Source organism: Carcharhinus amblyrhynchos, chromosome 8 (genome assembly GCF_965287045.1).
Source record: "Carcharhinus amblyrhynchos chromosome 8, sCarAmb.v2.hapA, whole genome shotgun sequence".
Lineage (NCBI taxonomy): Eukaryota > Metazoa > Chordata > Chondrichthyes > Carcharhiniformes > Carcharhinidae > Carcharhinus > Carcharhinus amblyrhynchos.
This window is the reverse complement of record NC_137331.1, coordinates 71649920-71662697: the sequence shown is the minus strand read 5'-3', so window position 1 is coordinate 71662697 and position 12778 is coordinate 71649920. Positions and strand designations below refer to the sequence as shown.

The window sequence follows — 12778 nt, the reverse complement described above, 5'->3', positions numbered from 1 at the left end:
GGTCAAACATGACCTACTTTGCACAAAGCCGTGTTGACTCTCCCTAATAAGTCCCTGTCTATCCAAATATTTGTAGATCCTATCCCTTATCACACCTCCCAATAACTTGCCCACCACGGATGTCAAACTTACTTCTCTTTCTTGTCTAGTCTTTCTCTTCCTGGCAGAGTTGAGAAATGTTCACTGTCTGGTATCCTATCTTCAACTGCAATATATCCAACTAAATTCAAAAAACCTTTCTACCTTAAAAGACTCTAAGCAATAGTCACTTGTTTCTGCCTTTTATTTACTCTTCACATTGTGACCTTCTCTAAGTACAATAAAAGCACAGTTGGAATTAAAACAAATCCTGACACATATGAGCATCTTTGTCTGGCATGAATATAACTATAGGTATTCCCCTTCCAGGGGCACAGAAACAGTAAGGTAAACCCACTTAAAACTATATGTTTTTTCTGCTTACCAATATAACCACAAATCCCTCAAGAGTACCTTTGTTTCCCTAACGGTAGCGTTCTTAGGGTAAAATGCAAAACTTAAATAAATCTAGAAATCCACATTGATACCCTGAACCCAAGATAAAATATAAAAAAGATTCACAAGAACGATTCCATTCCGAAGTGAAACTTAGTTACGTGGTTAAATTGGAGAAATTGGGACTGTTTTCCTTAAAAACGAAAGGGTTGAGAAGAGATTCGGTAGATATATTTAAAATCATGAGGGGTTTGGACAGAATAGGAAAAACTATTCCCACTGGTTGGAGGATCAAGGACGAGAGAGTGCAGATTTAACTGGCAAAAGAAGCAGTGAAACAGAAAAAGTGAACAGTGAAAAAGAAAGCAGAAGGTTTTGCAAAACCTCACTCACTGTGCTGTCTGGAGACAATACACATCTCTTTAACCTGTGATCAGTGCTCCTTCCACACACATTGTCGGCCACTTTAGGACTTGAACAGCAGGTTAGGTGTAAAGATTCGCATTCTAATCAGTAATCTCTAAACTGTCTGTGCTTTATATGCTCTGTCCGAGGCCAGAACTCTCCATTCACCTGACGAAGAGGGAGTCCCCTCGAAAGCTTGTGAGTTTACTATCAAATAAATCGGTTGGACTAAAACCTGGTGTTGTCAGACTTTTTACTGTGTTCCTCCCATAGTCCAGAGATGTGCAGGTTAGGTGAATTAGCCATGCCAAATTCTCCCTTAGTATACCGGAACAGTTGCAAGAGTGTGGCAACTAGGGGATTTTGACAGTACCATCATAGCAATGTGAATGTAAGCCCAAATAAACTGTTTCCATAAAGGAAGATGAACATGGTAAATCTTTTATTCTCTGTCTTTTATCGAGAAAATTTTGCATTTGTTAACTCTAGTAAACCATTTTTTGGCAGTTTGTGGATATTTATGATTAATGGAAAGACATGCCATTTACAGAAAACTTTGATTGCAGTCCATGACCCTTCCCAGATACTTTACAAGGGATGTAAACAAGGCCGACTGAATTTTGCTGGTTGACAGTAAAAATAAATGTTATTGTGTTGATTTATTGCTCTAGAAAGCAGAGCCATAGGGTGGAATCCGTATGTTTATTTGTGCACCTTTTCGTATCAATCTAAGCAAAATGTTCCAGTAACTGATCACAAAACAATAAATTGTAGAATCATATTGAGATGTATTGTCAGTGTGTCAAGAAAGGCACCATTGAAAAACTGCTAAGGAAATATGAAAGGATGGGGGGAGGGAATTGTGATGGGGAGACTGGGACGGAGGAGGTTAGCTCCCAGGTAGGGGAGGACTGCAGGCAGTATGAGAGGGAGGTTAGACAGGGGGTGGAGAAGGGAAATGCCCAGACTGAGGGGCTGAAGTGTATATATTTTAACGCAAGGAGTGTAGTGAATAAGGTAGATGAGCTTAGAGCGTGGATTGCTGCTTGGGAATGTGATGTGGTGGCCATTACGGAGACTTGGATGTCTCAGGGACAGGACTGGGTACTTCAGGTGCCAGGTTTCAGATGCTTCAGGAAGGACAGGGAGGGTGGCAGAAGAGGTGGTGGAGTGGCACTCTTGATCAGGGACAATGTCATGGCTGCAGAGAAGGAGGATGCCGTGGAGGGACTATCTACAGAGTCTCTGTGGGTGGAAGTTACGAACAGCAAAGGGTCAAAAACCTTGCTGGGTGTATTCTATAGGCCGCCCAAAAGTGACAGGGAAGTTGAGATGCAGATAGGGAAACAGATTCTGGAGAGATGTAGTAATCATGATGTGGGTATGCCGGCGTTGGACTGGCGTAAACACAGTAAAAAGTCTGACAACACCAGGTTTTAGTCCAACCTATTTATTTGATAATATTCTCACAAGCTTTCGAGGGGTTACCCTCTCCATTCACCTGACGAAGAGGGTAACCCCTCGAAAGCTTGTGAGAATATTATCAAATAAATAGGTTGGACTAAAACCTGGTGTTGTCAGACTTTTTACTGAGATGTAGTAATAACAGAGTTGTCGTGATGGGAGACTTCAATTTCCCAAACATCGACTGGAATATCCCTAGGGTAAGGGGTTTGGATGGGGAGGAGTTTGTTAGGTGTGTTCAGGAAGGTTTCCTGACGCAGTACGTGGATAAGCCTACGAGGGGAGAGGCTGTACTTGACCTGGTACTGGCGAATGAACCAGGGCAGGTGATGGATCTCTCGGTAGGAGAGCATCTTGGGAATGGTGACCATAATTCTATCTCTTTCACAATTGCACTGGAGCGAGATGGGATTAGGCAGGCTAGGAAGGTGTTTGTCTGGAGTAAGGGGAGATACGAAGAAGTCAGGAAGTTACTTGGACAAATAAACTGGAAGGAGGCGTTCTTAGGGAAAAGTACCGAAGGAAAGTGGCGGATATTCAAGGAATGTTTGTCTGGAGCTCTGCATGACAACGTTCCGATGAGACAAGGGGGTTGTGGTAGGTCGCGGGAACCGTGGTGCACGAAGGCTGTGGTGAACCTAGTCAGGAGGAAAAGGAAGGTGTACAAAAGGTTCAGGGAACTAGGAGATGTTAAAGATCTTGAGGAGTATAAGGACTGTAGGAAGGAGCTTAAAAGGGAAATTAGGAGAGCCAGAAGGGGTCATGAGAAGACCTTGGCGGGTAAGATTAAGGAGAATCCCAAGGCCTTCTATAAATATGTGAAAGGTAAAAGGATGAGAAGAGAAGGGATAGGACCTATAAAAGCTGAAGGGGGAAAGGTCTGTGTGGAACCAGAAGAAATGGCAGAGGTGCTTAATGAGTACTTTGCCTCAGTATTCACAGTGGAAACTGATCTGGAAGATTTTGCTACGGATTTGCAGCAGATGGAAAAGATTGAGTATGTGGATATTAAGGAGGAGGATGTGTTAGAACTTTTGAATTCTATCAAGATAGATAAGTCGCCGGGACCAGATGGGATGTACCCCAGGATACTGTGGGAGGCGAGGGAAGTGATTGCAGAGCCCCTGGCGATGATCTTTGCATTGTCAATGGAGACGGGAGAGGTTCCGGAAGATTGGAGGATTGCGGATGTAGTTCCTATTTTCAAGAAAGGGAACAGAGATAGCCCGGGAAATTACCGACCGGTGAGTCTGACCTCAGTGGTTGATAAGCTGATGGAGAGGCTTCTGAGGGACAAGATTTACGAGCATTTGGAGAGGTTTGACATGATCAGAAATAGTCAGCATGGTTTTGTCAAGGGCAGGTCGTGCCTTACGAGCCTAGTTGAGTTCTTCGATAATGTGACTGAACACATTGACGAAGGAAGTGCAGTGGACGTGGTGTACATGGACTTCAGCAAGGCGTTTGATAAGGTCCCCCATGCAAGACTTCTTGAGAAGGTGAGAGGGCGTGGGATCCAAGGGCCTTTGGCCTTGTGGATCCAGAACTGGCTTGCCTGCAGAAGGCAGAGAGTGGTTGTGGATGGGTCTTTTTCTGCATGGAGGTCAGTCACCAGTGGAGTGCCCCAGGGATCTGTTCTAGGACCCTTGCTGTTTGTCATTTTCATAAATGACCTAGATGAGGAAGTGGAGGGATGGGTAAGTAAGTTCGCTGATGACACGAAGGTCAGTGGTGTTGTGGATGGTCTGGAAGGATGTCAAAAGTTGCAGCAGGACATAAATAGGATGCAGGACTGGGCGGAGAAGTGGCAGATGGACTTCAACGCGGATAAATGTGTAGTCGTCCATTTTGGCAGAACCAACGGGATGAACGAGTACACTATCAAGGGCAGGAGTCTTAGTAGTGTTGAAGAGCAGAAGGATCTTGGGGTCCGGGTCCACAGGACTCTTAAATCGGCCTCGCAGGTGGAGGAGGTGGTCAAGAAGGCGTATGATGTACTGGCCTTCATTAATCAAGGGATTGAGTTTAGGAATCGGGAGGTAATGCTGCAACTTTATAAGACCCTTGTCAGGCCTCATTTGGAGTACTGTGCGCAGTTCTGGTCGCCTCACTATAGGAAAGACGTAGAAGCTATTGAAAGGGTACAGAGGAGATTTACAAGGATGTTGCCTGGACTGGGAGGCATGCCTTATGAAGTTAGGTTGAGGGAGCTGGGACTCTTTTCCCTGGAGAGACGAAGGTTGAGAGGCGACCTGATAGAAGTTTATAAACTGTTGAGAGGAATAGATAGGGTGGATTCTCAGAGGCTACTTCCCCAGGTTGAAATGGTCGCTACGAGAGGACACAGATTTAAGGTGCGGGGAGGAAAGTACAGAAGTGATGTTAGGGGTAAGTTTTTCACTCAGAGGGTGGTGAGTGAATGGAATCGGCTGCCGTCAGTGGTGGTGGAGGCGAACTCGCTGGGGTCTTTTAAAAGACTTCTGGATGAGTATATGGGGTTTAATGGGATTGGGGGTTATAGATAGGTCTATAGATTGGTAGGTGTTGATGTGATTGGCGCAACTCGTGGGCCGAAGGGCCTGTTTGTGCTGTAGTGTTCTATGTTCTAATCACTACTGACTGACTACTTTAAAGAAACAAAATGAAAAATTAAGGCATTCTGGAATGAGTTGCATGGCCTTTTCCCTTCAACAATTGAAATTTACAACTTGGTAATTTCCTCCAATGTGCTCTGATATTTGATCCTCCCCCTTCCATTGGTGGTAGACCTTAAACCACCAGTGAATTAATGGCCCATTCCACGCTTCCCCAGTTCATTCCTTTCCCAGTTCAGTTCCAACTCCTGTTCAACCATTCGCTAGTTCCCTACTCATAGGGTTATGAAACCCCTTTGCCAGCAGTACAGCTAAATCTAACCACAATCCTCCCAGTGCTACCAAAAAACAGGACTACCATCACTGCTGCTACACTCACAATACCTCCCTTGTGTTGCTAACCATAAGGTACCAAATTCTAGTCTGCTACATTTTGCAAAGCATTGTGTGTGTCATCAGCTTTAAACATCTAACGGATAAAAAATAATTTCAGGATAAAAAGAGTTCATGTGATAAAAGAGTCATTATGAATCGAATATAAGAGTAATAAGGCTACCAGTATACAGAAATGAATAATGCCAACATTAAAACCCTGAAAGTGAAGCTCTGAAACATGGATGGAAATCCTAGAATATCGTGTGATGAAAAGCAAATTATCTCTTATTCAGTCACTGTAAATCATTGGTCCTAGTCACATAGTATTATATTCTATTGTTATTAAAGAACAGATCCTCCACCTCACCCATTAGTAATCCTAAAGAAGACCTATGTATAATCAGAAGTTTTATTAAAAGTTGTGTGAGTGGTCTCAAGATTTGAATGGCATTACATATTTAAGTGTCACTTTGAAAATAGCTGAACCTGATCAATTAGAAGTCGAATTTCCCTTCCACTGAACAAAAATATGCCCCCTTCCCACACACTTCCACCTCAAATCCCAGCAGAATAAATCAGTGGCTTTGACCACTATCTTCTGATATAATTTCTAAATTATCAAATGAAAAATTGGCACGCGTGCACTCTTCCCAATTTATCAAATGCATTGTTCCCAGGAGATGCAGCGCAAAATGCTGCAGGCCCAGATGAATCTCACCAGCATTTTGTACAGCTCCACTGTTTTGCAGGCAAGGGCTTGATTTTTCGGCCCCACCAGGATGCGAACGGAGGTGGGCAGTGAGAGAAATACCATGCTGTTTCTCATCACTGACGAGTTTCACCTAGGGCACATGAGAGGGCAGCACCAAGAACCTGCCTGAATAATGTTAATTTAAACGACAGTTTGAGGATCATATTGATTTTGATGGAGTTGCGGGGGCTGGACCTGGCGTCTAAAGACAGACGAAGTACATGGAGACAAATGCAAAATATGGAGCCAGTTGTGTGTTAAGTGGGCACCATGAACGTGATAGTGGTGCAGAGAGGGTCTTGGTGAATAGTACATAGGTGTCTCAGATTTACTGAAGGTTGTAGAAGAGTGGGCATTGCTCAAGGTGGTCATCCTCATGGAATCACAGTAGCATAAGAGGAAGGGACAAGGCTTCCAACCTCAATTAGGGGATGGGATCGCCTGAGTATGAGGAAGGCAACAGCTTTCAGGTGCAATGTCCAATGGCAATGTGGGACAGCATCCTCTACAATTAAGGGAAGGGCTCAGATTTCAGAATTGCAGAGGGCATTGGGGCAGGAAGAAATGGAGACGAGACCACAACATGGGATGTATGGCTGAAGATACAGCTAGCTTGAGATGACTGAGAACTAGTGCTACAGGAGATTTGTGATTCTCCAAGAAGATCGCCACTGAGATTTGTGCCCTTGCCACAGAAAACCTTGCACTGTGTCTTGCCATGTCATGCCAGTAGCCATACAACTCACTGTTTAGTGAAATCCAGGCACTGAGTAAAGTGCACGTTCACTTGCACAGCCTTGGTATTTCAGATCTGGCAGATGCAGTTCATACTGTTCCAACAACATGCAAATCTGGCCCAGAGGTTATTAGATTGTTGCTATTCCCAGCATCTATAAACTGATCAATTTAATCAGGTGGAGTAAGCAGAGTGATTATACAAGTACAGTTACATGAAGTTAAATTAAGGTTGGACAACAAATGATTAACATTAAATGGTTGGGACATAGTCAAAATAAAACTTATCTTAAAGGAGAAGGTGGCTGTACCAGAAATTTGTATAATAAGTTTAATAATTGTTTTCTTGTAGGTTATGTTTTCTCGTACAAGACATGTATGGTTTATTTAGTGAAGTTCACCACCATACATTCTGTTCATTCGAAGAGGACGTGCGGATAAAAAATGCCTGCTGGGAAGGAAAAACATGCTATCTGACGGGAATGAAGGTTCTACAGAGAACAACGAGGGGAAGGTAAGAATCCAGAAAATATATTTTCATCAGCAAGACGCTCTGCTGATGGTGGAGATATGATAAAAATTTAGATTCCAGTGCACCACTCTGAGATATTTTTGAACTAAACAGATGTAAAATCTTGGTCTGGAAATTGCAGTATCTGTCATTGCGTTTCTGAAGCTGACGAAATGGTACATGCAGACTTAAATGTGGAAATCCAGAAGTTTCTGTCGGTGATTTTATGCTTTACATAGGGTGTGCGGTTGAAGTGTCCCCAGGCTGTAATCACTCAGGAATCACTGAAGTCATAAATTCCCCCTTTCTCTTATAAAAAAAATGTTAAAAATACTTGAAAAGGTTAGACCTTGTTGAATGAAGTGTAACTGAGTTTTTAAATAACAGTCTCACTGGTCCAGAAAACTAATTCTATATTCATGGAATGTCAAATTTCCCATTGGAAGATTTTTTTTAGTTTGTTTGGTATTTCCATTTCTACTTTCATAATGTTGTATGTCTTAAATGTTTATTTCTTCTCTAAGATTTTAATTAAAAGTGCATTATTCGGTGCATTTATTTCTTAGTTTGTTTTTGGTGAGAACACTAAAGTGTTATTGAATGTTTATCCTACTTGATGTCATCGCTGTTGCTGGATACCTGTACATCTCCTGGATTTGGCAGCAGATTCAGCCTGACATTAGGGAAAGGGAAATCCATGCTCCAAGATTGCAAAATCTTTCCAGGCAACCTTTCTTTGAAGTTAGCAAGGAGCATGCTCGTTTCGCTGCTTATAGTGAAATCCAAGTCCTTAGTTTAGAGTTCTTTGGTTATCATGTTTTGCTGTTCAGGCCTATTGGAGATTTTATGATTTGTATTGATAATACTATTGATCATATTGACGTGATATTGATTACTAAATATCTGATCTGCTGTATAGCTTTTACTTGTGATTCACAATGGGCAAAATAAGTACCATTCCAAAGTTAATATGATTGAAGGCATATTATTTCATATTGGAAAGTAATTAATCAAATATTGTTGCATATACTTTCTCCACAAGAACCAGGAGATTTGGGAATTATCTATTTTACTCACTTGGTAGAACAGAACTGGCTAAATAGTGTTGCTAAGAAAGGAGACATGATACAAAGCTTTTCATCTTGCACTCATCACTTGCAATTCTGCTCTGATGAGTGAAAAATGAAGAGCTTCAATGGCATGTCTCTTTTCTCTGTTGTCTATTTAGAATAAAGTCTGGAGTTCAGATCAGTTGGTAACAAATGTAGACTGGCATTGTATTGAGTTGCCAATTTATGATGCCACAATGTAGCAATAGCACCATTCGGCTAAAAATTCTCCGTAGGTTTAAACCTTAGTTTACATTACTCTGTGTATGTGTGTTCCCTTTTGTAAAGGATAGAGGAAAATAAATACTTCACCTGAATTTTCAGGATGGTGAGCACAATGCATCTGTCATGTGGAGCGTTCCCCAGTGACAAGCTGCCATTTCACACTTCAATTCAGTTGATTGGCTGTAACACGTCCTGCTGTGAAGAGATGTTGGTAAATCAGATTGGCCTATGGTTCTCCAATCCATCCAAACAGAGTGCTGCAGTGGCTGGAAGAGGTACTGCAGTGCTGTATCTGAGACTCACTCAGGGAACTGCAGTGATGGCAAGCATGAGAGGTCCTGGGAGGGTAGGGAATCATGAAGGTGGCAATCTTGCAGTTGGTGGGAGGAGAGCAGTAGGTCTCTGATCCCTGAAGGATAGGTATCGCCAACTGAAGAGGTCTTTTGTTGGAGATGCTCTGCCTCCCCCTTTCCTTCCAAGATCAAAGGTGAGAAGTTTTTCTGTTTTCCACCCTCAGTCATTTGGCCCCACCAGCCTGAAAATTGAGGCTGGAAAAGATCCTTAAGTATCCATTTTGTGGTTCCCCCCCACAACCTTGTTCAAGCTAAAGCCATATGGCATCAGAATTGCATTGTCAGTAGTTTAAACATTCAACCAGGACCACAACATTTATCAGTTTGAAAAGTTTTAACAGCATAGCGTGCTAAAGTGCATTTTCTGAGTTATAGTTTATGATTTGTATTTAGCATTAAATATAACTGTGTTTCAGGAATTTGCTAGACACATAATTTCAGCAAAGAATGTTCTTATGTCATTGCCAATACGCTGAGTAAAATTTGTAATGATTTATGTTGTCTTGCTTGATATGATTAAAACCTGTGGCAGTAGCCATATGAGCCATTGCAAATACAATCAGATTCTGTTATAGTTAATAAGTCAGATTTCAAAGAGGACTTCAATGAAACTTATAAATGGTACAACAGAAATGACTATGAATATAATACATCACATTTGATATTTGACAATGATTTGGGTCTTAATAAGAGGAACTGGCAGGGGAGTTGATTTTCAACCATCTAGACTAGTGTCTAGTTCATTGTAGTTGACTTTGCAGTTTTACCTGAATGCTTGTGAAACTGGCCTCAAGGAGGACAACAGCATTTGTTTGACAATCCTCCCTTCAAATCCAAAGGATTCAGTGGAGGTAATGTTCTTGTGCTTTTATGTGTCACTGATACGTAGGCCATGGCTTCATGCAGTACAGGAAAATGATACTGCTTTGGACAGTTGGACTTCTAACTTGACAAGTTTTTGTGTTATTAAGATGTGCTATCATAGCTTGTAGAAGGCTGAAGTGGCAAAGATGATCCAGTATAGGATCGCCTCATCAATAGTAGTCTTTTGAGAGAGGTGGCTCCCAAGGTACGGAAAATGTTCAATATATTCCAGAGTCTTTCAACATATATGGTAGGTGTAGTATTTGGCTGACCAGGTGTGGGTTGATATGTAAGTTTTTGGTTTGGAAATATTTAAGGACAGGTTGAGTTTCTCGTTTGCAAAGTCACAGAGATCAAGAGAGGTTTGCAAATCTGGTATACAGTGGGCAAAGACACTGCAGTCATCCTCAATCTTAGATTGTGTATCTATGGCAGTCAGTTTTGGCATGGAGGTGACAGAGGTTAACAAGCTTCCCACCTGGATGTTATTTAATGCTAATTGTTTTCAATTTAGAATGTTAGAGCACTCATGGATCTTCTGACAAGTGACCATCTAGCTAAAAGAACTGCAGTTATATCACGCTGTGAGGCAGCAGTGCTAGCCACTGTGCTGGCCTACAAATAAACAAAATCCCTTTCATTCACGTGGTGGTGTTTCTTTTCTTAAGGAAAAGTCCACCGTCAATGTTGGAAAGAACATTTTAAACAACTCCTCAACCATGAATTCACAGTGCTAACTGATATCTTCATCTATCCCCTAGTACTCTGTGGTAGAATCCATGGTGAGACACCATTGATGGAAGGGATGCAACAAGCAGATCAGCAGCTGAAAAGCAACAAAGCCTATGACCCCAGTGGTCTTTCAAGCTGACGGATGCTTGTTCATATCAAGACTCCATATTGTAGGGATCTGGGAGTAATGTTGCTTCTCCTCCCAGCCCCAACTTCAGGAATGCGACAATTGTAACTATTTTCAAAAGTGAGATGTCATACCGTGGAAACTATCATGGTGTTTCCCTCTTGTCCATTGCAGGGAAATATTGACGCACATTCTCCTGAATCGCCTTTTTTTGTAGTTGAGGAAATTCTTCCAAAAACACACTGTAGCTTCAGACTGCCCAGGGGAACCTCTGACATGGTCTTTGTTGCCAGACAAATGCAAGAAAAAATGTTGGGAACAACAACAGGAACTATTAATTGCATTTGTCAACCTGATCAAAGTGATTGACCCAGTAAATCACATGGCTGTTTAGATGGCATCTCCAGATCATGGACTGTGCTTCACAGATTTGGATGTCTTTCACTATTCTGCAATTGCTGCATGAAATGACTTCAACTGTCTTGAGTGAGAGATCTACAACAGATGCGTTAAATCCAGACTGGAATCAAACAAGCCTGTGTGATGACCTACGTATTACTTAGGATCTTGACAGTGTATTCACCTCATCAATCAGCTGCCCTCTGGTGTCAGTTTCGAAGTGTAATGCACTGCTGATGGTTAACAGCTCCTTGTTTGCTTGATTTTTATTTATTTTGCTGTGGCCCATCTTCTTTGGGAACTATATTTAATTTTCATGAAACTGGGATTAGTATGAATGTGATACCACAATAATGTATTTGTTTGGTTGTTCCAAATCTTTTCTAAAAATGGATCGGGAATTGTTTATAAGCTCAGGAATCGGTTGTAAAACAAGATTCTGAACTAGCTAGGGCTTGCTTACTTAACACTTGGACTGTTCAGTAACTTTTATAAATTTGTTTTCAATATATCGTCATGGTGTTCAATGTAATTCTAAACCCTGGTTGAGCAGGTTTTTCTTCTTCTAACAGACTCTCTGCAAACTAAGACAGTCACTGTCTAAAGCAATAAATAAGAAGATACCATAAATTTATCCAGACAATGGCTTTTCTTGGAAGTTAGATTTTCTTAATGGTGCAACTTTTTTGAATAAGACTTGAAAGCTCGCTGTCGATCATAAGGACAGTGATTGAAGATGTCGACAGTACTGTCAAGCGGCACTTAGAATGCAATAACCTGCTCACTGATGCTCAGTATGGGTTCCACCAGAGCCATCCAGTTCTGGATGGTATTACAGACATGATCTGAACATGGACAAAGCAACTGAATTCAAAAGATGAGTTGAGAGTGACTGCCCTTGACATCGAGACAGCATTTGACCAAGTGTAACATAAAGGAGCTCCAACAAATTTGAAGTCAATGGGAATTGGGGAAAATTTATGCACTGATTGGAGTAATGCTGAGCATGAAGGAAAAGTTAACGTTAAAAATCTATTTATTTGTCATAAGTAGGCTTACATTAACGTTGCAAAGAAGTTACTGTGAAAATCCTCTAGTTGGTGCCTGTTCGGGTATACTGAGAGACAATTTAGCATGGCCAATACACCTAACCAACGTGTCTTTTGACTGTGGGAGGAAAACCATGCAGCCACCGGGAGAACGTGCAAACTCCGCACAGACAGTGACCCAACCTGGAATCAAACTCGGGTCCCTGATGCTGTGAGCCAGCAGTGCTAACCACTGTGTCATCGTGCTGCCAAAATGCTTGTGGTTGTTGAAGGTCAGTTGTTTCAAACCTGGGACATCACTGTTGAATTCCTCAGTTCCTCAGGGTAGTGTCTTCGACCCAACCATCTTCAGCTGCTTTATCAGTCACCTTCACATCTTCATAAGTGGGAATGTTAGCTGATGATTGCACTGTGTTCAGTACCATTTGCAACTTCTTAAATTGAAGCAGTCGGTATGCATATGCAGCAAGACCTGGACAATGTTCAGGCTTAAGCTATTAAGTGGCAAGTAATATTTGCTTCACACAAGTATCAGGCATGACCATCTCCAACAAAAAGAATCAAACCATCTCACCCTGATGTTCATTTTCATTACTGATGCAAAGTCCCTC

At 41.8% G+C, this 12778-nt stretch overlaps 1 protein-coding gene across 5 annotated transcripts in view; it reads left to right on the top strand.

Annotated features, from left to right (window-relative positions):
* Window positions 1–12778, top strand: part of spidr (scaffold protein involved in DNA repair) — a 304782-nt gene that overhangs the window by 250601 nt on the left and 41403 nt on the right. For all 5 annotated transcript variants that reach the window (XM_080194248.1, XM_080194245.1, XM_080194244.1 and 2 more), the window contains one exon: window positions 7151–7312. In XM_080194248.1, coding sequence (XP_080050374.1) covers window positions 7151–7312 — 162 coding nt within the window. The remainder of the gene's footprint in view (window positions 1–7150; window positions 7313–12778) is intronic.